At 37.7% G+C, this 22,307-nt stretch overlaps 1 protein-coding gene and 1 pseudogene across 1 annotated transcript in view; one reads left to right on the forward strand and one right to left on the reverse strand.

Annotated features, from left to right (window-relative positions):
- Nucleotides 1–279: 279 nt before the first annotated feature.
- The window catches only part of SLC41A2 (solute carrier family 41 member 2), a 132,627-nt gene continuing 110,599 nt past the window's right edge, over nt 280–22,307 (reverse strand). Inside the window, exon 11 of the mRNA XM_022599802.3 lies at nt 280–4,316. Coding sequence (XP_022455510.1) covers nt 4,131–4,316 — 186 coding nt within the window. The 3' untranslated portion in view covers nt 280–4,130. The remainder of the gene's footprint in view (nt 4,317–22,307) is intronic.
- On the forward strand, nt 9,007–10,528 carry LOC149748067 (large ribosomal subunit protein uL23 pseudogene; annotated as a pseudogene).

The following is a 22,307-nucleotide window of genomic DNA, read 5'->3' on the forward strand; positions in this document are numbered from 1 at the left end:
CGTTGTGTTTTCATTTTCATTTGTCTCTAAGCATTTTTTGATTTCCTCTGTGATTTCTTCAGTGATCCATTGGTTGTTTAGTATGGAAATACAAATGTGGAACTCGGGTGAGAGTCTAGACTGAGAAGTTTAGGAATAATAGGTATAGATGGCATTTGAAACAATGAGGGATAAAAAATAGAGAAATGGTAATAAAAACTGAGATGTAGGTCATTCCAACACTTAGAGATTGAGAGGTGGAGGAACCACCAGCAAGACAGAGGGGAGGCTTCCAGCGGTGCAGAAAAGAAAGCAAAAGGCAGATGTTTTTGTAAGCCAAGTGAAGAAAGTATTTCAAGGAGGAAGGAGACTCTGTCATATACCTTTAGAGGCTGAGTAAGATGAGGATTTTTATTGAGAACTGATCTCTGGATTTGCAACATGGAGACTGCTGGTGACCCTGATGGGGGTACTTTCAGTAAAGTGGTGGGGACAAAAGCCTGATCTCCCAGAGAGTGAAGTGATTAGAGAAATAGAGGAGGCTGCTGGGCAGCTGAGGGTTAACTTGATGTCTGAGGTTATGAATGTAAAGATCTGTCCTAGCAGTCATGGGTTCTTTATGAACCATATTCAGCTGTTCAAATGTAGGCAAAGGATAGGCAGAGAGCTGTATTTAACCAGAGCTGTCCAGTAAGTATGAAGGAGGCAGTTGAGGATGTATTGGTTGATGGGCCAAGGAACCTAAGCTGAATGATGAGGAGAGAACCTAACAGTGAAAAAGTGGTAAAGCAATGGAGTGGAGCTCTAGGTATGGTCAAAGCCCAATTTATTATGCTCATAAACACAACGTATATACACGGACCACCCAGTCTCTTCTGAGTTCCACACAGGCTCAGTGTTCATCTGGTTTATCAAGAAGTAAGTACAACAAGGCTGGGTAAATACATCTTAAATTTTATTATTTGGTTTACAACAATTCAAAGATGGCAGATGCCTTTTATAAATGGGTATACTATACTAGAGCTATATTATAAGGCAAGGAAGCCCAATTACTGAAAGGCCCTTCAAAATGTACTTCACTTAGCTACATCATTGATAGTCTACGTCGTGGAATTTTTGATGTCTCCCAGAAGATACATTACCATCAGTTTCTATTGTATGAGGTTCTAAGAAACTTTATTTCTTAAAGAAAAAAATGATTGTAGGGAAAAATAAAAAATGTCTTTGAGAAGACTATCTGTATTTAAATAAAGTGCCTGATTAATTCGTGAAGGGAAGAAGTTCAGAAAGCAAACTTACGTTGTATAAAAATAAATATTGTGAATTCGCTGTATGTTAAGACTGATAATAAATGATTTTTGTGGGTAGGCAAAGTTATCTTATTGGTTCCATACTTATGTGAAGGCTTTCAAAAAACCGGTAAAATTTTTTAAAAGAAATTTAAACCTCTTTTATAAATTAATTCAGCTGATTGGTGACTGATTTTTCCATGTCTTTATTTTTTTTCCCATTACATGTCTTTTAGACATTTTGTTGCTGTAACCAAGATTGGGTAGCAAAAGAGAGAGGGCACAGAACTCGTATCAGTCATCCTAGTTATCTATTAGCATCTCATGGAAAATGGCTAGATCTGGGAAGGGTGGTGGCAATTAAATATTCTATGAAATAAGCATTGTTCTTTCTTCCAAAGTATTCATTTATCTTTGATTTCCTTGGTCTTAGGAACATGAATAATTTAGAGTTGGCTATACTTACCATCAAGATATATTAAATGAAGATTTCCCTGTCTGAAATTGGAAAGATGTAGCAATACTCTATTCTACTTTAGAAAATCCTGTTTCTCTAGTTGATTTCCTCTCAGTTAATGAGTTAGGTACTCTTGGTACATTTGGAGGGTCACAGAAATAGCACTGACTTAGGAGACTGGAGAACTGTACTTAATCACAATGTGGGTACTCTGTAGCTGTGCAACATTAAAAATGTACCTTCTCTGATTTTCAGTTTCTTCTGCTGTAAAATAGAGATAGGAATATCTACCTGACCTATTTCACATGTACTGTTGTGAGTACTAAATAATACATGTATTTGAATGTGTTTTGGAATATGTAATGCACTAAAGTTGTTGGTAAATGCTTTAAAAATGTGGTTTGCTGTGCACTTCTTTAGGTTAAAAAAATGAAAATATAAATCACTGGGAAACATAAATCCTTCTGAATCATATAGCCCAAATGTAAATAAGTAATTTACAAATGCTTTACAATAAAATCGAAGAAATTATTCATGGATATTTTAAAAGTAAAAAATCTTGCAGCTAAATATTCATCAACTTAATCATTCTTTCTTTTATAAGAATGTTCACTATGTGACAATATAACTCTCCAAAGGAGAAATTCTATAATTAGTTCAGTTCTCTGCCTCAGCAGCTTCATTATAAGGCAGAAGAGTGGAATAAAGTTTCAAAATAAGCAAAAATATATAACTCTAAACCACAGTCCCCTTATTTTAAAGAGCTTAATAGGAACACTTCCCCCAATATATTTATAAACAACCTACTACTTATATAATGTTAACACTAATTGACAACTTAAACCACACGATCAAAGTCGATGTGCATTTCTTCTTCCCTTTATCAGTTAAATTATTAAATATCTGACAGTCTTGAGAGATTCCACTGCATTTTTAAAAAAATGAACTATATGTAATATAAAAATGCTTACCTATTGAATGACTAAGGTGTTGGTCAAGTGTTCAGAATACAATCAGAGTTTTAGAAAAATATTTGAGAAACATAGCAGTGTACCTGATAGTCTCCCACATAGAAATCAGCCTGTGCAAACAGATGATGTGCACAGGCATGAAAAATAACCAAAGCAACCCCACTGATTTCTCCTTTAAAATGGTAAGCCTACCAGTTTCAATAGAGTTCTTAAGAGGAGCGAATGAATCATTTGCTCATTCTAAATCTTATGATAGCTTGGTTATATTAAATGGTACAGTTTTTTTTAATGAAAAGAAAGTATTAATTATAAGGTAGGTAACAAATACTAAATTCTGGCCAGTAGCAAAATTTTTGCACCACATGACTAAAGCATACCAATAAAATGCGCTAAAGAATAACCACAGAATGCTAATATCCCACTATGATCTTTGCTATCAACAATTTTTAGCAAAGATTTAGCTCTCCATAAAAAGCTTCTGTCTCTCTCTTTCACACACCACACACACACACACACACACACACACAAGCACGCACAATTTCTCACACCATCTTGTTTCTACAAACACAGCTCAGGTTATCTTATTTTGGACTATTAAGTCTTCAGAAAAAGATCAACATTCTTTCAACAAATCAATGATCAAAAATGATCCACTGATGGGACGTCCCTGGCGGTCCAGTGGTTAGCACTCTGAGCACGGGTTCGATCCTTGGTCGGGCAACTAAGAGCTAGCATGCCACATGGCACGGCCAAAAAAAAAAAAAAATGACCCATTGCTTTCATTAAAGGCCATTCTGCGTTTAAAGGGTAGCCTGCCGAGAACTTGCAGAGTTGAAATTAAATTAGCATCAGCACAGGGAAATTCATACAAACAGGTAAAAGTGAGTTTATCTCATACTCAGCAGACCATATTGAGGTTAGGTTAGGAGCAAAGTAATTGGTAAATGGATCCTCAGCTGGCAGAGAGGTGGGCATAGTTAGAACTATTACAAACTTGGTTGGGCCCCTTTCATTTTATAGTCTGCTTTGCAGTACAACACATCTGTGAGACAAGAAAGGCTAAACCAGAACTCTGTTTCCTTTAACGTGGCATTATGAGTTAAACAGTAATACATTACATTTCTGCTATGTCTGTGGTTTTAAAATTATTCATTGTAAACATCCTATATTCTTTCCTATTTATTTCAGAGCTTGAGTCTATGTCTATGTCAAATTATCATTTATTCTATGAAAAGCAGCACAAATACTGTTCATTCTGGTTTCAGCACAAATTCTTTAAAAATAAAATGTTAAGGCCATTTAATGGAATCAGGGCCAACTGAAGATTACCCTCGCAGAAGTCAAACTACTGAAATAAAAGTTTTGAAAAAGAGCTATAAGTGGTTGTCTTTGTGTTTTCCTTCTTGGTAACTTGAGAGTGGTTTGTAGGATTTATTAGTCTCCAACATCTCCATCTCGATCTCCGATAAGCCAAAGAAAATGAAAACTTAAGGCTAACAAGGCTGTCCCGAGCAGATCACCCAGTGCCGTCAGATAGGGGATGGAGAAGCTATCCGGGTCCTTTCCTTTCCTCCAGAAATGATGGACCATCCAGTCAGCAATCCACAGCAAGGTAAACACCTAGAAGAGAGCACCAAAGATCACTCCTGTCGCCTGGACAGTCCTAGCCCAGTAAACACAGCCATAAGCCTAAGCCACTGCTCTCTGAAGGGAAGAGAATGCGTCTAAGTCAAGAACCTCACTGGAAAAGAAGAAAGAGTTAATTGACAGTAACATTTTCTTTTCACAAGAAAAATACTATGTATTGCTGCAATTAATAAAGTTCTTCTTCCACTTGTCACATATATCTTCTCATTTTCTTCTAGCCTTCCCCAAACCACCATGTTCCTTACATTTAATAGTATTGTACATTTTGCCAAACCACTGTTGTTTCAACTTCTTCCTATATGATAAATCTGTGAAGAAGGAAGAAAACATACGAAGAAGGAAATAAAAATAAGGAATAACATTTTCCTATTGCAGGTACAATCAAATAAAATAAAGATGGAGAACCGACCATTTACTTACTAATTATAGGGCCATTGGTGGCTTGTCAAGGAAAACTTCGTTTCAATGGTAAGAACAGTCACCAGAAGGTAAGGGCACTGAGGAATGACTTGTTGATACAGATACAGATATATTTATAGATAGGTAGGGTCAAAATATTTCAAAGGGCTATTCAAACACTAAGGTGATATAAGTATTTTCTAGGATATCAGGAATATTAAGACCTTTGTAATGCTTTGAATTTTGGGATCAGATAAATGATTTTTTTCTTTCATCCATTTAGAGTAAGAGGATTCTCTAGTTTTCAAACACCTGAAGTATTAAAAGGGGTTTGGGATTAGAGAGGTTAATATTCACTGGTTTGGGACAAGTTGGCAAGTACAGGATACTGGTTAAGGGCATATTTCTATACCTGCTGGCTAACTACAGGCAAGTCACTTAACCTCTTTGTGTCTCTAAGTGGACATTAGAGATGACAATGGCATCTACTCTCACGAGCATGTTGTGAGGATGAAATGACAGGCTGAGTAATTCAGTGCCTGGCACACAGTACACTTTCAACAGACGTCTGCGTGGTAGTGGGAACACTGGTACGTGAAGGAGGAAGCCCGCCTAGGTCTAGCCGAGCCCAGGGTCTGTGACCTTTTACTACTCTGACAAGTAGGCCATGAAGGTGAGGTGTCTGCCTTGGGTTCCAAACTTCTGTGCTGTGGTTTAGCTCTGACACCTTTACCAGGAAGGATGGTGGCTTGTCCAAGCTGAGAGCCATATACTTAATCCAGACGAGGGAACTTCGCATGTCTTTGGACATCAGTCAGAGAGAGAGGTTGTACTTTAAGTCCTGTTTTCTTTTGTATGAGGCTGATTCTTCCTTAGTGTTTCATGGCAAAGACTGTTTTGGAATCATATTGTCCTGTTCTTCATGACAATCTGTTTTGCGTGTGGAGGAAGCATGGAATGTTAGAAATAATCCTGGATTTGGAAGTCATAAGATCTAGATTGGATTTCCACTTTGGCCATTTATCAGCTATATGACTCTGGGCAAGCTTCTTACCATTAACCCTCAATTTCCTCATTTGAGGAGAACAAAACCCAAACGGGCCTCATATCTGCCACACTTACTTTGAGATAATTAATAAGAGCCTCAGTTTAGGAAGATGAAGAGAAACGTAAAGAGGCGGCACAGTCTCAAGTTACATTAACAAAAGCATAGTGTACAGACCGAGAGAGAGCCACCCACACTGGACCCTGGACGGGTCAGGCCACAACTCGGCAGTGTGTTAGGAACTTGTTCACCCCTGTGCTTCCAGCACCTAGCAGAGTGACTAGCTCACAAAGTAGACCCTTGATATCTGATTGAGGGCATAAAAATCAGCAGGAGACAAGGTCATTCATATAAGAGACTCCTATGAGAACAAGAACTGTTTGTCCTGGGCAAGGAGGGCAGGAGATGTAAACTTAAGAAGGTTATTGTGTCAGGAGACACTGGCTTATAACACACAGTGTCATAGGGTAGAGTTTTAGGGTAAAGGGTAAAAGTTACCAAAAGTTACCAAAACAACTTAAAAAAAACCCAACAATTTGGGCTGTCTATATATGTAACGAATTATGTAGTAAACTCTGTATTACTGGAGTATATCAAGGTTCAATAAAGAAATTTTTTGATTGTGTGAGTAATATGTGCTGGAGGAAACAAAAGTTTTAAAGAGAATGAGGGTAGCTATTTTCTCTGGGATTGGCAGGAAATACAAACAAATAAATCCATATTGTATATTTTTTATAACATTATGTATTTATATATTAATAATATGAGTATATTTATATAAATTTATATAACATACATCATACATATGTGATATATAATTTACTAATTCGTGGTATAACATTTACACTGAATGGGAGATTTGTCTAGAACGGGGGTTGGCAAACTATAGCCCATGGGCCAAATTCAACCTGCTGCCTGTTTTTTGTAAATAAAATTTTATTGGAACACAACTCTACCCATTTGCTTATTTATTGTGTATTTAGTCTATTATTTAATCCTCACAACCTTCTTATTAAGTAGGTACTGTTATCATCTCTAATGTTCACTTGGAGAAGGTGAGTCAGAGAGGGTAAGAAACCTGTTTTAGTACTACAATGACAGAATTATGTAGTTGGGACAGAGACCATATGGTCCATAAACACAAAATAGAACTAAAATGGCATCCTTACCTCATACTCCCAAATAAATTCCAGGTAAAGACAAATATAAAAAGCAATACTTGGACTTCCCTTGTGGCACAGTGGTTAAGAATCCACCTGCTAATGCAGGGGACATGGGTTCGAGCCCTGGTCTGGGAAGATCCCACATGCCGTGGAGCAACTAAGCCCATGCACCACAACTACTGAGCCTGTGCTCTAGAGCCCGCAAGCCACAACTACTGAGTCGGCGCACCTAAAGCCCGGGCTCTGCAGTAAGAGAAGCCACCATAATGAGAAGCCCGCGCAATGGAACGAAGAGTAGCCCCCGCTCGCTGCAACTAGAGAGAGCCCGCGTGCAGCAATGAAGACTCACCACAGCCAAAAATAGATATAAATAAATTTATTAAAAAATAAAAACAATATCTGCCTAGGCATATCTTACCCAAAAAAAAGCAATACTCAAAAAGTTTTATAAGAAAATGTAAGAGAAGGTCTTTAAGACCTTGACGTAGGGAATGATTTCATAAATAAAATGCACAACATATTAAAGGAACCGTTTATAACTTACATTAAAGATTCCTGTGGTTCAATAAATACCATAAATAAAAGTTAAAAATCATGCCCCAGGCTTGGAAAAAAATCTCTTCACTACACATAACTGACAAAAAAATTAGTATTCAAATACTAAGAGAATATCCAGAGAACTCCTACAGTTCATTAGAAAAAGAAACAATTCAACAGAATAGAAGAGGAAACCTAAAGCTCTAATAAATATATGAAAAGATGCCCAACCTCACTAATAATATGGGGATGTAAATTAAAACCACACTAAACTCCATTTCATATCCATCTGACTGACAGAAATCACCTTTTAAACAACAATAATAGTGAACATTGTTTTTGAAATGGCCCTTTACGGGGCCATGCGGTATTCAAAGAGGTTAACATGTATGAACTGATTTAATTTTCAAAACATCTCTGTAAAATGCTATCGATTTTTACTATCCCTCTTTGAGGTATGAGGAAACAAAGGCATTTATAGAGTATAAGAAGTCTGCCCAAGATCACGCAGCTCATAGGGAGTCAGGCTCAAACTCATCCACTCAAGTTTAGTCTAACACTAAAGCCCAAGTTCTCATCCATCAGTGAAGTACATTGTCTTGGTAAAAAAGAACTCCACGTTGCCAACGTGCACAATTATTAATACTTTGGAGAGCAATGTGGCACTGCGTGTTAAGTGTGAAGATGTGCAGCTCCTTAGTTCAGCAATTCCACTAGAAACAATGATTTTTTTCCCTCTTGCAACCCTAAAAGGATAAAACTATGTAGGCTAAAGGAGGCTAGCCTAAGGGGCTCTGCTGGGTCCAGGTCCCATGTGGCTACCCAAGGACCAGGAAGACCAATATCTTGGTGTACTGTATGCATGCACACTAAGAGAGATGTGCAAGGATATTCACTGCATCACTGTTGTAAAAGCCGAAAATTGGAAATAAACTGAAATGTCTATTGAAACAAGAAGGGCTAAGTTAACTCTTAGGTCATACAACTGAACACTTATATAGAAGCTAAAATGAATGAAAAAGAGGGACTTCCCTGGTGGCATAGTGGATAAGACTCTGCGCTCCCAATGCAGGGGGCACAGGTTAGACCCCTGGTCATGGAACTGGATCCCACATGCATGCCGCAACTAAGAGTTCTCATGCCACAACTAAGGAGCTGGCAAGCTCCAACTAAGGAGCCCTGGAGCTGCAACTAAGGAGCTGGCAAGCCACCACTAAGGAGCCTGCCTGCTGCAACTAACACCTGGTGCAACCAAATAAATAAATATTTGAAAAATAAATAAATAAAATGAATGAAAAAGAGCTACATGAATTAATATGAGTATGTCTCAAAAGCGTAAGGCTGAATGAAAAAAGCAGTATAAATAAATGATTCTAATAAGGTTTATAAATATTAAAAACAATGTTATTTATAGATACACACATCTGTAGCAATAGTATAAAAATATGCATGGCAATGATACATACCAATTTAGAATGCTAATAACTGCTAGGAAGAGAATGAAATAAGACCAGGAAGGGATATCTAGGAGGCACCAACCATAGGTATGATGTATTTTTATTGAGCATTTTGAAATAGTTGCTTAAATAATTTGCTAATGGTTGATAAAGCTGGGTGGTAATTACATGGTTATCTTATTTCCTATCATTTCCTGTACACTTGTGTTTCGTAATACAAAGTGCAAGCAGCTGGGGCAGCGGCAACTCACTGACCAGGGCTGCCCGGGCTACTACTTAAATACCAATCCAGGGGGATGCCTGAGAAAGGAAGGCAGTAAGTATGCCCTGTAGAATCCATGACAAGCTTGGACTTGTAAGGACCAAGTAGTGCTGAGGCTAACACCAAAGGATTATTTTAAAGTCTGTGAATGACTTTTCACGAAGATGGCGCCACAGGGGAAGAAGGAAGCCCCTGACCTCCCAAAGCTGAAGCCAAAACAAAGGCTTTGAAGGCCAAGAAAGCAGTGTTGAAAGGCATCCACAGCAACAAAAAAAGATCTGGATGTCATCCGCCTTCTGATGGCCCAAAACACTGTGGCTCAGGAAGCAGCCCACATATCCTCAGAAGAGCGCCCCTAGGAGAAACAAGCTTGACCACTACGCCATCACCAAGTTGCCCCTCACCACCGAGTCAGCCATAAAGAAAACAGAAGACAATAACACGCTGGGGTTCACTGTGGATGTCAAGGCCAACAAGCACCAAATTAAACAGGCTGTGAAGAAGCTCTATGACGCTGACGTGGCTAAGGTCAACACCCTGATCAGGCCTGACCGAGAGAAGAAGGCATATGTTTGACTGGCTCCTGACTATGAGGCTTTGGATGTTGCCAACAAAACTGGGATCATTCAAACTGTGTCCAGCTGGCTAATTCTAAATATAAAAGTTTTGACTATAAAAAAAAATAAAAGTCTGTGAATGGAGTAAGCAAATGTCTGCAATCTCTCATCATTCTTTCAACCGTCCTGCCCAGGTGGGAGAATAAAGGGATGTATTCTAGAGAAACTGAATGGGAATGACTCAGGTCTCAAGGGTACCAGACACTACGAGGTACTGGCAGAGGATGAGGATGAATTGGAAGTCTGCACAGTTCACAGTGGGGTTCTTTCAGACCTTTATTTTGTTCCAAGAACAGAGGCAGGCGGGAGTATAACTCCCCAGAGAGGAGGCTAGATGTTCAAACTTGGACGGCTCCCCGTGAAATGGCCAACTACCCCAGATCCTCCAACAGTAAAGTGCCCAGTCAACAGCCTTCTCCCACCTCCAAGCTACTTAACCTCTCCATGCCGCAGTTGCCTTCCTGTACAATAGGGAAAACAATCCCTCTCTCATAGAGATGATGAGATGAGCATTAAACAGGTCAGAGCACTTAGAACGGTGCTGGACACATACAAAGAACATAATAACTATTTGCTATGAATTAAAAGAAACCAGGTCATATATGAGTAACAAGAATCTGACTTTTCAACAGCTGCACTAGTAGAAAAGGGAGAATACCTTCAAAATTCTGAGAGAAGAGTATTTCCAGTCTATAAGTCTGTGCCCAATTTATCAACTGAGTGTTGAGGGTAAACTACAGTCAACTTAAGACATGCAGGCACTCAGAAAAATTATCCCATGTTCTCTTTGGAACTTTCTTGAAAATGTTTTGATGCAAAATGAGGGAGAGAACCAAGAAAGAGAAAGACCTGAGATCCAGAAAATAGAAGTGCCAACCTAAGAGAGAGTGAGGGAAACCTCCAGGGGAAGAGCTGTGCAGTGGGCTGGCGACAGAGTCCAGACAGAGCTAGAGGGTGGATGGCTCTGGAAATGAAGTCCCAGGATAAAGGCAAATTGGTAAATTATCTGAAATAACAGAGTTGGGGGAAGGGACTAATTATAGGTGGGTGACAGTTGTGATGGAACACTTGAAAAAAATTAAGGATAGGGCTTCCCTGGTGGTGCAGTGGTTGAGAGTCCACCTGCCGATGCAGGGGACATGGGTTTGCGCCCCAGTCCGGGAAGATCCCACATGCCGCGGAGCGGCTGGGCCCGTGAGCCATGGCCGCTGAGCCTGCGCGTCTGGAGCCTGTGCTCTGCAATGGGAGAGGCCACAACAGTGAGAGGCCCGTGTACCGCAAAAAAAAAAGGTACATGCACCCCTATGTTCACAGCAGCACTATTCACAATAGCCAAGACGTGGAAACAACCTAAATGTCCACTGACAGATGAATGATTAAATGCTCCAACCAAAAGACACAGACTGGCTGAATGGACATAAAAACACGACCCATATATATGCTATCTACAAGAGACCCACTTCAGACCTAGGGACACATACAGACTGAAAGTGAGGGGATGGAAAAAGATATTCCACGCAAATGGAAATCAAAAGAAAGCTGGAGTAGCAATTCTCATATCAGAGAAAATAGGCTTTAAAATAAAGGCTATTACAAGAGACAAAGAAAGACACTACATAATGATCAAGGGATGAATCCAAGAAGAAGGTATAACAATTGTAAATATTTATGCACCCAACATAGGAGCACCTCAGTACATAAGGCAAATGCTAACAGCCATAAAAGGGGAAATCGACAGTAACACAATCATGGTAGGGGACTTTAACACCCCACTTTCACCAATGGACAGATCATCCAAAATGAAAATAAATAAGGAAACACAAGCTTTAAATGATACATTAAACAAGATGGACTTAACTGATATTTATAGGACATTCCATCCAAAAACAGCAGATTACACTTTCCTCTGAAGTGCTCATGGAACATTCACCAGGATCGATCATATCTTGGGTCACAAATCAAGCCTTGGTAAATTTAAGAAAATCGAAATCGTATCAAGTATCTTTTCCGACCACAATGCTATGAGACTATATATCAGTTACAGGAAACATACCTGTAAGAAATACAAACACATGGAGGCTAAACAATACACTACTTAATAACCAAGAGATTACTGAAGAAATCAAAGAGGAAATCAAAAAATACCTAGAAGCAAATGACAATGAAAACATGATGACCCAAAACCTATGGGATGCAGCAAAAGCAGTTCTAAGAGGGAAGTTTATAGCAATACAAGCCTACCTCAAGAAACAAGAAACATCTCAAATAAACAACCTAACCTTACACCTAAAGCAATTAGAGAAGGAAGAACCAAAAAACCCCAAGTTAGCAGAAGGAAAGAAATCATAAAGATCAGATCAGAAATAAATGAAAAACAAATGAAGAAAACAATAGCAAAGAACGATAAAACAAAAAGCTGGTTCTTTGAGAAGATAAACAAAATTGATAAACCATTAGCCAGACTCATCAACAACAAAAGGGAGAAGACTCAAATCAATAGAGTTAGAAATGAAAAAGCAGAAGTAACAACTGACACTGCAGAAATACAAAGGATCATAAGAGATTACTACAAACAACTATATGCCAATAAAATGGACAACCTGGAAGAAATGGACAAATTCTTAGAAAAGCACAACGTTCTGAGACTGAATCAGGAAGAAATAGAAAATATAAACAGACCAATCACAAGCACTGAAATTGAGACTGTGATTAAAAATTTTCCAACAAACAAAAGCCCTGGACCAGATGGCTTCACAGGTAAATTCTATCAAACATTTAGAGAACAGCTAACACCGATTCTTCTCAAACTCTTCCAAAATATAGCAGAGGGAGGAACACTCCCAAACTCATTCTACGAGGCCACCATCACCCTGATACCAAAACCAGACAAAGATGTCACAAAGAAAGCAAACTACACGCCAATATAACTGAAGAACACAGAAGCAAAAATCCTCAACAAAATACTAGCAAACAGAATCCAGCAGCACATTCAAAGGATCATACACCATGATCAAGTGGGGTTTATCCCAGGAATGCAAGGATTCTTCAATATACGCAAATCAATCAACGTGATACACCATATTAACAAATTGAAGGAGAAAAACCATATGATCATCTCAATAGATGCAGAAAAAGCTTTTTTTTTTAATTTAAAACATCTTTATTGGGGTATAATTGCTTTACAGTGGTTAGTTTCTGCTTTATAACAAAGTGAATCAGTTATACATATACATATGTTCCCATATGTCTTCCCTCTTGCGTCTCCCTCCCTCCCACTCTCCCTATCCCACCCCTCCAGGCGGTCACAAAGCACCGAGCTGATCTCCCTGTGCCTTGCGGCTGCTTAGAAAAAGCTTTTGACAAAATTCAACACCCATTTATGATAAAAACCCTCCAGAAAGTAGGCACAGAGGGAACTTAACTAAACATAATAAAGGCCATATATGATAAACCCACAGCCAACATCATTCTCAGTGGTGAAAAACTGAAACTGTTTCCACGAAGAACAGGCACAAGACACGGTTGCCCACTCTCACCACCATTATTCAACATAGTTTTGTAAGTTTTAGCCACAGCAATCAGAGTAAAAAAGGAAATAAAGGAATCCAAATCAGAAAAGAAGATTTAAAGCTGTCACTGTTTGCAGATGACATGGTACTATACATAGAGAATTCTAAAGACTCTACCAGAAAACTACTAGAGCTAATCAATGAATTTGGCAAAGTGGCAGGATACAAAATGAATGCTCAGAAATCTCTTGAATTCCTATACACTAATAAGGAAAAATCTGAAAGAGAAATTAAGGAAACACTCCCATTTACCATTGCAACAAAAAGAATAAAATACCTAAGAATAAACCCACCTAAGGAGAGAAAAGACCTGTATGCAGAAAACTATAAGACACTGATGAGAGAAATTAAAGATGATAGAAACAGATGGAGAGATATACCATGTTCTTGGATTGAAAAAACCAACATTGTGAAAATGACTATACTACCCAAAGCAATCTATAGATTCAGTGCAATCCCTATCAAACTACCAATGGCATTTTTCACCAAACTAGAACAAAAAATTTCACAATTTGTATGGAAACATAAAAGACCTTGAATAACCAAAGCAATCTTGAGAAAGAAAAACAAAGCTGGAGGAATCAGGCTCCCTGACTTCAGACTATACTCAAAGGTACAGTAATCAAGACAGTATGGTACTGGCACGAAAACAGAAATATAGATCAATGGAACAGGATAGAAAGCCCAGAGATAAACCCACACACATATGGTCACCTTATCTTTGATAAAGGAGGCAAGAACATACAATGCAGAAAAGACAGCCTCTTCAATAAGTGATGCTGGGAAGACTGGACAGCTACATGTAAAAGAATGAAATTAGAACACTTCCTAACACCATACACAAAAATAAACTCAAAATGGATTAAAGATCTAAATGTAAGGCCAGGCGCTATAAAACTCTTAGAGGAAAACATAGGCAGAACACTCTATGACATAAATCACAGCAAGATCCTTTTTGACCCACCTCCTAGAGGAATGGAAATAAAAACAAAAATAAACAAATGGGACCTAATGAAACTTAAAAGCTTTTGCACAGCAAAGGAAACTATAAACAGGATGAAAAGACAACCCTCAGAATGGGAGAAAATATTTGCAAATGAAGCAACTGACAAAAGATTGATCTCCAAAATTCCAAGCAGCTCATGCAGCTCAATATCAAAAAACAAACAACCCAATCCAAAAACGGGCAGAAGACCTAAACAGACATTTCTCCAAAGAAGATATACAGATTACCAACAAACACATGAAAGAATGCTCAACATCACTAATCATTAGAGAAATGCAAACCAAAACTACAATGAGGTATCACCTCACACCAGTCAGAAGAGTCATCATCAAAAAAATCTACAAACAATAAATGCTAGAGAGGGTGTGGAGAAAAGGGAACCCTCTTGCACTGTTGGTGGGAATGTAAACTGATACAGCCACTATGGAGAATAGTATGGAGGTTCCTTAAAAAAACAGAACTACCATACGACCCAGCAATCCCACTACTGGGCATATCCCCTGAGAAAGCCATAGTTCAAAAAGAGTCATGTACCACAATGTTCACTGCAGCTCTATTTACAATAGCCAGGACATGGAAGCAACCTAAGTGTCCACTGACAGATGAATGGATAAAGAAGATGTGGCACATATATACAATGGAATATTACTCAGCCATAAAAAGAAATGAAATTGAGTTATTTGTAGTGAGGTGGATGGACCTAGAGTCTGTCATACAGAGTGAAGTAAGTCATGAAGTAAAAAACAAATACTGTACGCTAACACATATACATGGAATCTAAGAAAGAAAAAAAAATGGGTTCTGAAGAACCTAGGGGCAGGACAGGAATAAAGACACAGACGTAGAGAATGGACTTGAGGACATGGGGAGGGGGAAGGGTAAGCTGGGACGAAGTGAGAGAGTGGCATGGGCTTATATACACTACCAAATGTAAAATAGATAGCTAGTGGGAAGCAGCTGCATAGCACAGGGAGATCAGCTCGGTGCTTTGTGACCACCTAGAGGGGTGGGATAGGGAGAGTGGGAGGGAGACGCAAGAGGGAGGAGATATGGGGATATGCGTATATGTATAGCTGATTCACTTTGTTATAAAGCAGAAACTAACACACCATTGTAAAGCAATTATACTCCAATAAAGATGTTAAAAAAAAAATGGATGAATTGATGTCTCCACAGTCTGTTTTAGCTCTAAAGTACAAGGGTAAGAAATCTGTGGTCATAAACCACATAGTGATTGCTCTCCTTATCTCTGCATTTCTTCCTCCATCCCTCCCACATTCTTAGTCTCATAATTTAATTTAAGTTCCCTTCCCATGCAATTTCTTTTTAAAGGTATTGTGATGACTTAAAGGTCAAGCAGGTTTAAATTTATTAATTTTTTTACAGGTTAACAAGGATATCAGTGTTTCCTTGGAACACTGTATAAATGAATTATTAAAAGCACAGTAAGTATCAGATACTTCTTAATGAAACATGCTTTATTTTCAAACTAAATGATTATTTAAGGAATGTATTCTTTTTTACTGGGAAAACACATCAAAAATCTAACCAAGCGTAGACTGTATTTTACATGGTCTGTTTGTTTTTTATGAAATATGCACAACTTCTTTGGGTAAATATACCTCCTTAAAAGGCAACTTTGTTGCTCCAGCTAATTATGCATGTTCTAGATGTATTACTTGGAATTTAAATAAATATATAAAACACATGAATATATATTTGCTTTGGATGATTGATTCTCTCGGCCAGCTCCTTCTCTGAGCTAGAATCAACATTCCCATCTACTAGCATCCCTTCAATGCCCCATTGCCAGTAACAGCCTTGTGTATCATGTGACGAAAGATGATTTCTTTGGGAGAGGAGTGCTTAGAAATATGATACAAATAAACACCAGGAATAGCAAATTAGTACATTTCTTCCTAAGCCTTACAAAAGCTGAATTCATTTTCCCTATAAAAATATGCTTCCCTAATCCAGTTTCCAGACTGCTAATGCTACTCATTAAAATCTAATATTTAAATGTCAGTTAAGAATTTAGGATTATCAGTCAACAGGAATTCAGTCTACTCCTGATATACAGATAAAATGTCTTTTCTTTGGCCTGAATTATTTTTGTGAGGTGGCAGGTGGGGGAAGGTAGGAAACAAACAAACCTTATTTCGAGGAGTCCCTAATAATCACCAAACTTCCCAAGGAATCCATGGCACAAAAATGGTTAAGACTTTCTGTCCGAAAGAAACCCTCAGAATGTGTTCAGGAGACAATATAACAATATTCACAGTCTTGATTTTTAATAGCAAAAAACTACAAACAACCTAAAAGTCCATTAAAAGAAGAATAGATGAAAAAATCATGGAATATTTATACAATGGAATACTATATAACTAAAATAGATGAACAACAGTTACCCATATGAATGAATCTCACATACAATGCTGAGCAAAAGAAGAAAGCCAGTTAAACACAAATTCATTGATTCCATTTATAAATTTCAAAACCACGCAAAACTAAAACCATATATTTTTAGGTATCCAAATAAATGCATAATCATAGGGAAGAGCAAAAACTTTTTAGCCATACAATTCTGAATCAATAGTTTGCTTTGGGGAGGAGGGAGGAGCAGATAGGTATCTTTAGAAGGTATAGGTACTAGGGTATTGGTAGTGTTATAATTCTTAAGCTGACTGGTGAGTGTCCTGGTGGTCACTGTGTTATTACTCTTTATACCTTGTAGATGTCATTATTGTTTACCTATTCAATATTTAATATGCAATTAAAAATTTTTAAAGGGAATTCCCTGGTGGTCCAGTGGTTAGGACTTCACACTTCCTCTGCAAGGGGCACAGGTTCGATCCCTGGTCAGGGGACTAAGATCCTGCAAGCCGTGTGGCGTGGCCAAAAAAAAATTTTTTTTCTTAAATACAATAATTTTTGGCTGGGAGTTCATTAACCCTGGCCTAGTGATCCTCCCTCATGTGACCATGTCATTCTGTTCCAATCATGCAAAGAACTAGTGATAGCCAATGTCACTTAGTATTATGAAATGACAACCTGAAAATCAAGAAGAAAGTCAAACTGAAGACGTTTCTTAGTTTAGTAATAATAAGCAAAGAAGATGGAAATAAAACATATACAAACTGCTAGAGGAAACTAACATTTATTGACTATCTCTTACACGCTAAATAAAATTACTTTAATGCTGTTAATATCCATAGAATATTAAGGAAAGATGCAATCAGCAGAGATCAGGCCCTGAACAACTTAGGTGGTCCCTCTTCACGCTCTGCCTGTAGCCCAAAGATGGCTCTGCTTCTAATACCATCCCTTTCCAAGTAGGAAGACTTTGTTGCCCAGCAGAACATTTCACTGGAAAAAAGAATATTCATTCATTTAAAACTATTTATTGAATGCCTTTCTAATATATTACTCAAATTGGAGAAATAATTTTTTGAAGTAGCACACCAAAATATTTGTGGTGGTAGTCTTGAGTATGGGGATTATGGACAATTTTACAACGACGAACATGTGTTGCTTTATGATAAGAAACAAAACTCAATAAACTAAAAAAAATCCCCATAAAACAAGACCAAAAACCACTTCCTTGTCTAAGCTCAGCATGGAGGTCTGTTTTTTCCCTTTACTAGGTGAGATATCATCTCAGAGAACAGATTTAAAAGGATAACTTTGACATCTATAGGAATTTAGTAATGGATATTGCTAGAAAATGAAACTACCTGAAAAAAATTTTAATTGCAGGTAAAAGGAAAAGAGTCAGAAATACAGCTCTGAACTTCTTTGACATAAGTAAACAAACCCTGAAAAGAAGACAACTTATTTTTATGGGAGGGGATAAAAGTAAGGGGCAAAGAAATAACTAAGATATTTGAAACCTAGAAAATCAATCTTTTCTTGATATTAGAAGGGTCTACAGTCATTAGTTAGAGACAGAATATGGAGAAGAGCAGAGAATAGAACTGGATGTACAAAGGCAAGGAGCATGCTTAACTAATTAACATTTTAGAAGAAGCAGCTATGAGAAGTGACAAGTGTGAAAACCCAGATATGATCAACCTGGACTTCTGTAAGGTTTGAGATACAGTATCAGACAAGGATTCATAACTATAATTACTGCTGCTGTTGAAATGCTAGCACACTAAGAACTCTATGCTAAGCGTAGAGAATAAAAGGATGTTGATTTGGAATCACAGAGAGAAACACATCTACATTAGATTTGATTGTTTGGCATATTTATACCTGTAAAAGTACAAATACTCATGAAAGTGAGCTGAGATCTACATAAAGAAGAGAGTTTGCAATTAAAAATTTTTTAGAAAAGTTAAGGCTTAAAAGAGAAGAGCAGCTAAAGAATAGACATATAAATCTATGGAAAAGAATACAATTTAGAAATAGACCCACATATAGTAAATTGGTTTTCGACAAACATACTAAGGTCACTGAAGGTGAGGAGGACAGTTTTCCCAACAAATGGTGCTGCAACAGCTGGGTATTCACATGGAAAAATATAAACCTCAATCTGTATTTCATGCCATATACAAAAATTAACCCAAAATGGATCAGAGATACAAATAAAAGCTAAAACCAGGATATTTCTAAAAGAAAATATCCCTAAAACTCTAGGGATTGGCAAACATTTCTTAGAACACAAAAAGCACTAACCATAAAGAAAAAATTGATAAACTGAACTTCATTAAAATTGAAACTTCTGCTATTAAAATATATGATTAAGAAAATGAAAAGACAGTGCACAGATTGGGAGAAAGTATTTCCAATGCCTATATCTGACAAAGGACTTGTATCCAGAATATATAAAGAACTCTTACAACTCAATACCAATTAAAAAAATGGACCTAAGATTTGAACTTCACAGAGGAAAGCATGAATGGCCAATAAATCCATGAAAAGATACTCCATGCTATTAGTCATCAGGTAACTGGAAATTATGATCACCATGAGATTACCATCAATACACCCACGGGAATGGGTAAAGGTAAAAAGACTGACAATACTAAGTGATGGTGAGGATGTGAGGCACACAAAACTCTCAAGCTAATGGTAAGGCAGATGGTATAATCACTTTGGAAAACAGCTTGGCAGTTTCTTATAAAGTTAAACAAGCATCTTCCACGCGATCCAGTAATTCTACTTCTGGGTATTTACCCAAGGAAAATAAAAACATATGTCTATACAGAGACTTGTATATACTCATCCAATAGAATGTTAAGGAGCAAAAATGAAAAAAATTACTAATACATGTAACAATATGGATAAATTCCAAAAATATATGCTGAGTAAAACAAGGAAACAACGAAGAGTACATACTTAGGTTCATTTATATTTAATTCTAGAAAAGGGAAACCTAATTTATGGTGACAGAGAACTGATCAGTGGCTGCCTAGAGCCAGGGATGGATGGGAACTGACTGCAGAGAAGCAGGAGGGAGCTTTTTGGGGGTGAAGGTAACGTTCTATACGTTGACTGTGGTGGTGGTTATATGGTTGTACACATATGTCAAGACTCATCAAACTCCACACTTTACATGGGTGTATTTTACTGTATGTAAATTATATCTTAATGTTATTTTCCTTTAAATTGCTTTTGTAGGTTGCAGAGGTCATCTTTGTATGTCAAGTAGCAGTGGAGCACACAGGAGGGTTTGACAAATATCTGTTGAGCTTTTGAACCTGTTTAGAAAGGGAATGCCTAAATATATACAAGGACTCTGGTAGAGTTTTCTTCCCAGCAACAGCCTAGAGCAGGAGTCAGCAAACTACAGCCTGTAGGCCAAATTTGGCCCACCACCTGCATGGCCCATAAGCTAAGAACGATTTTTACATTTTTAAATGGTTGAAAAAAATCAAAGGAAGAATAGGATTTTGTAACCTGTGAACATGATACGAAATCCAATTTTCAGTGTCCATAAGTAAAGTTTTTTGGGGACACAGCCATGTTCATTTATTTACATATTGTTTATGGCTGCTTTTGTGCTATCTTGGCAGATTTGAGTACTTGTGAAAGAGACCATATGGCCCGCAAGGCCTAAAATGTTGCTTACCTGGCCCATTACAGAAAAAGTTGCTGATCCCTGCCCTAGTATAGAGCCTCTTCCCATCATCCTCCACTAATGAAATTACCAGGTTAAGTTCTTGACCCTTTTACTTATCCTGTGATGGAGTAGACATAACAAAGTCTTTGAAGTAATACAAATCTAAGTTCAAATTTTATCTACTACTTAACTACTTCTATTACTTGGGCAAATTTTTAACGCTTTCAGTTTTTATATTTGTCACTTGAGAAGTAGGGAAGACAATACATATCTCAGAGGACTGCTCAAAGGATTATATGAAATAATGTGAATAAAATACATATTGTCTGGCAGTTAGCAGACATCATAAATATTCGTTCATATTGTCCTTCTAAATGAGCCATTTAAGAACAGTGGGTTGTCAAATGGGGCAGAGGAAGAAAAAGAATCTGATCACCCACCAAAGGTTACTGTTCCCTACTTGGCCTCAGTTCTACTCTGGCAGAAGTTAGTTATCAACCTTCCTTTACATTTTTTTTTTAAGCTCTTAATGCCTATTTCTATACTTAATATAAATGTAATCACGTATTATGTGCTCTTTTTGTGTCTGGCTTCAACCTTAGGTTTGTGGGATTCACAATATTGTTGTGAATATACTGTTGCATAAAGGTGTAGCTCATTCATTACCCTTGCCCTATTCATTGTGAAATACATTTTATTTCATTGTGAAACTTTACTTTTTAAAATAACGTTAAAGTTTAGCATTCTGATCAAAAAGAATAAAATACCTAGGAATAAACCTACCTCAGGATGCAAAAGACCCGTACTCTGAACACTAGGATGCTGATGAAAGAAATCAAAGATGACACAAACAGAAGGAAAGATATATTATGTTCTTGGATTGCTTAGAGGAATCAATATTGTCAAAATGACTATACTACCCAAGGCAACCTTCAGATTCAATGCAATCCCTATCAAACTACCAATGTCATTTTTCATAGAGCTAGAACAAAAAATTTTTAAACTTGTATGGACATATAAAAGACCCCGAATAGGGCTTCCCTGGTACCAAAAAAAAAAAAAAAAAAAAGACCCTGAATAGACAAAGCAATCTTTTTTTTTTTTTCTGTGGTATGCGGGCCTCTCACTGTTGTGGCCTCTCCCGTTGCGGAGCACAGGTTCCAGATGTGCAGGCTCAGCGGCCATGGCTCATGGGCTCAGCCGCTCTGCAGCATGTGGGATCTTCCCTGTCTGGGGCAAGAACCCGTGTCCCCTGCATCGGCAGGCGGACTCTCAACCACTGCGCCACCAGGGAAGCCCTAGACAAAGCAATCTTGAGAAAGAAAAATGGAGCTGGAGGAATCAGGTTTCCTGACTTCAGACTATACTACAAAGCTACAGTCATCAAAACAATATGGTACTGGCACAAAAACAGATATTTAGATCAATGGAACAGTATAGAAAGACCAGAAATAAACCCATGCACCTATGGTCAATTAATCTAAATGAAGGAGGTACAAATATACAATGGAGAAAAAACAGTCTCTTCAATAAATGGTGCTGGGAAAACTGGACAACTATATGTAAAAGAATGAAATTAGAACATTTTCTAACACCATACACAAAAATAAACTCAAAATGGATTAAAGACCTAAATGTAAGGCCAGATACTATAAAACTCCTAGAGGAAAACATCAGCAGAACACTCTTTGATGTAAATTGTAGCAATATTTATTTGGATCCGTCTCCTACAGGAATGGAAATAAAAACAAAATAAACAAATGGGACCTAATTAAACTGAAAAGTTTTTGCACAGCAAAGGAAACCATAAACAAAATGAAAAGACAACCCACAGAATGGGACAAA

This window comes from Delphinapterus leucas, chromosome 11 (assembly GCF_059928025.1).
Source record: "Delphinapterus leucas isolate spDelLeu-1000000601 "Yukka" chromosome 11, BTC_Dleu_Yukka2, whole genome shotgun sequence".
Taxonomy (NCBI): domain Eukaryota; kingdom Metazoa; phylum Chordata; class Mammalia; order Artiodactyla; family Monodontidae; genus Delphinapterus; species Delphinapterus leucas.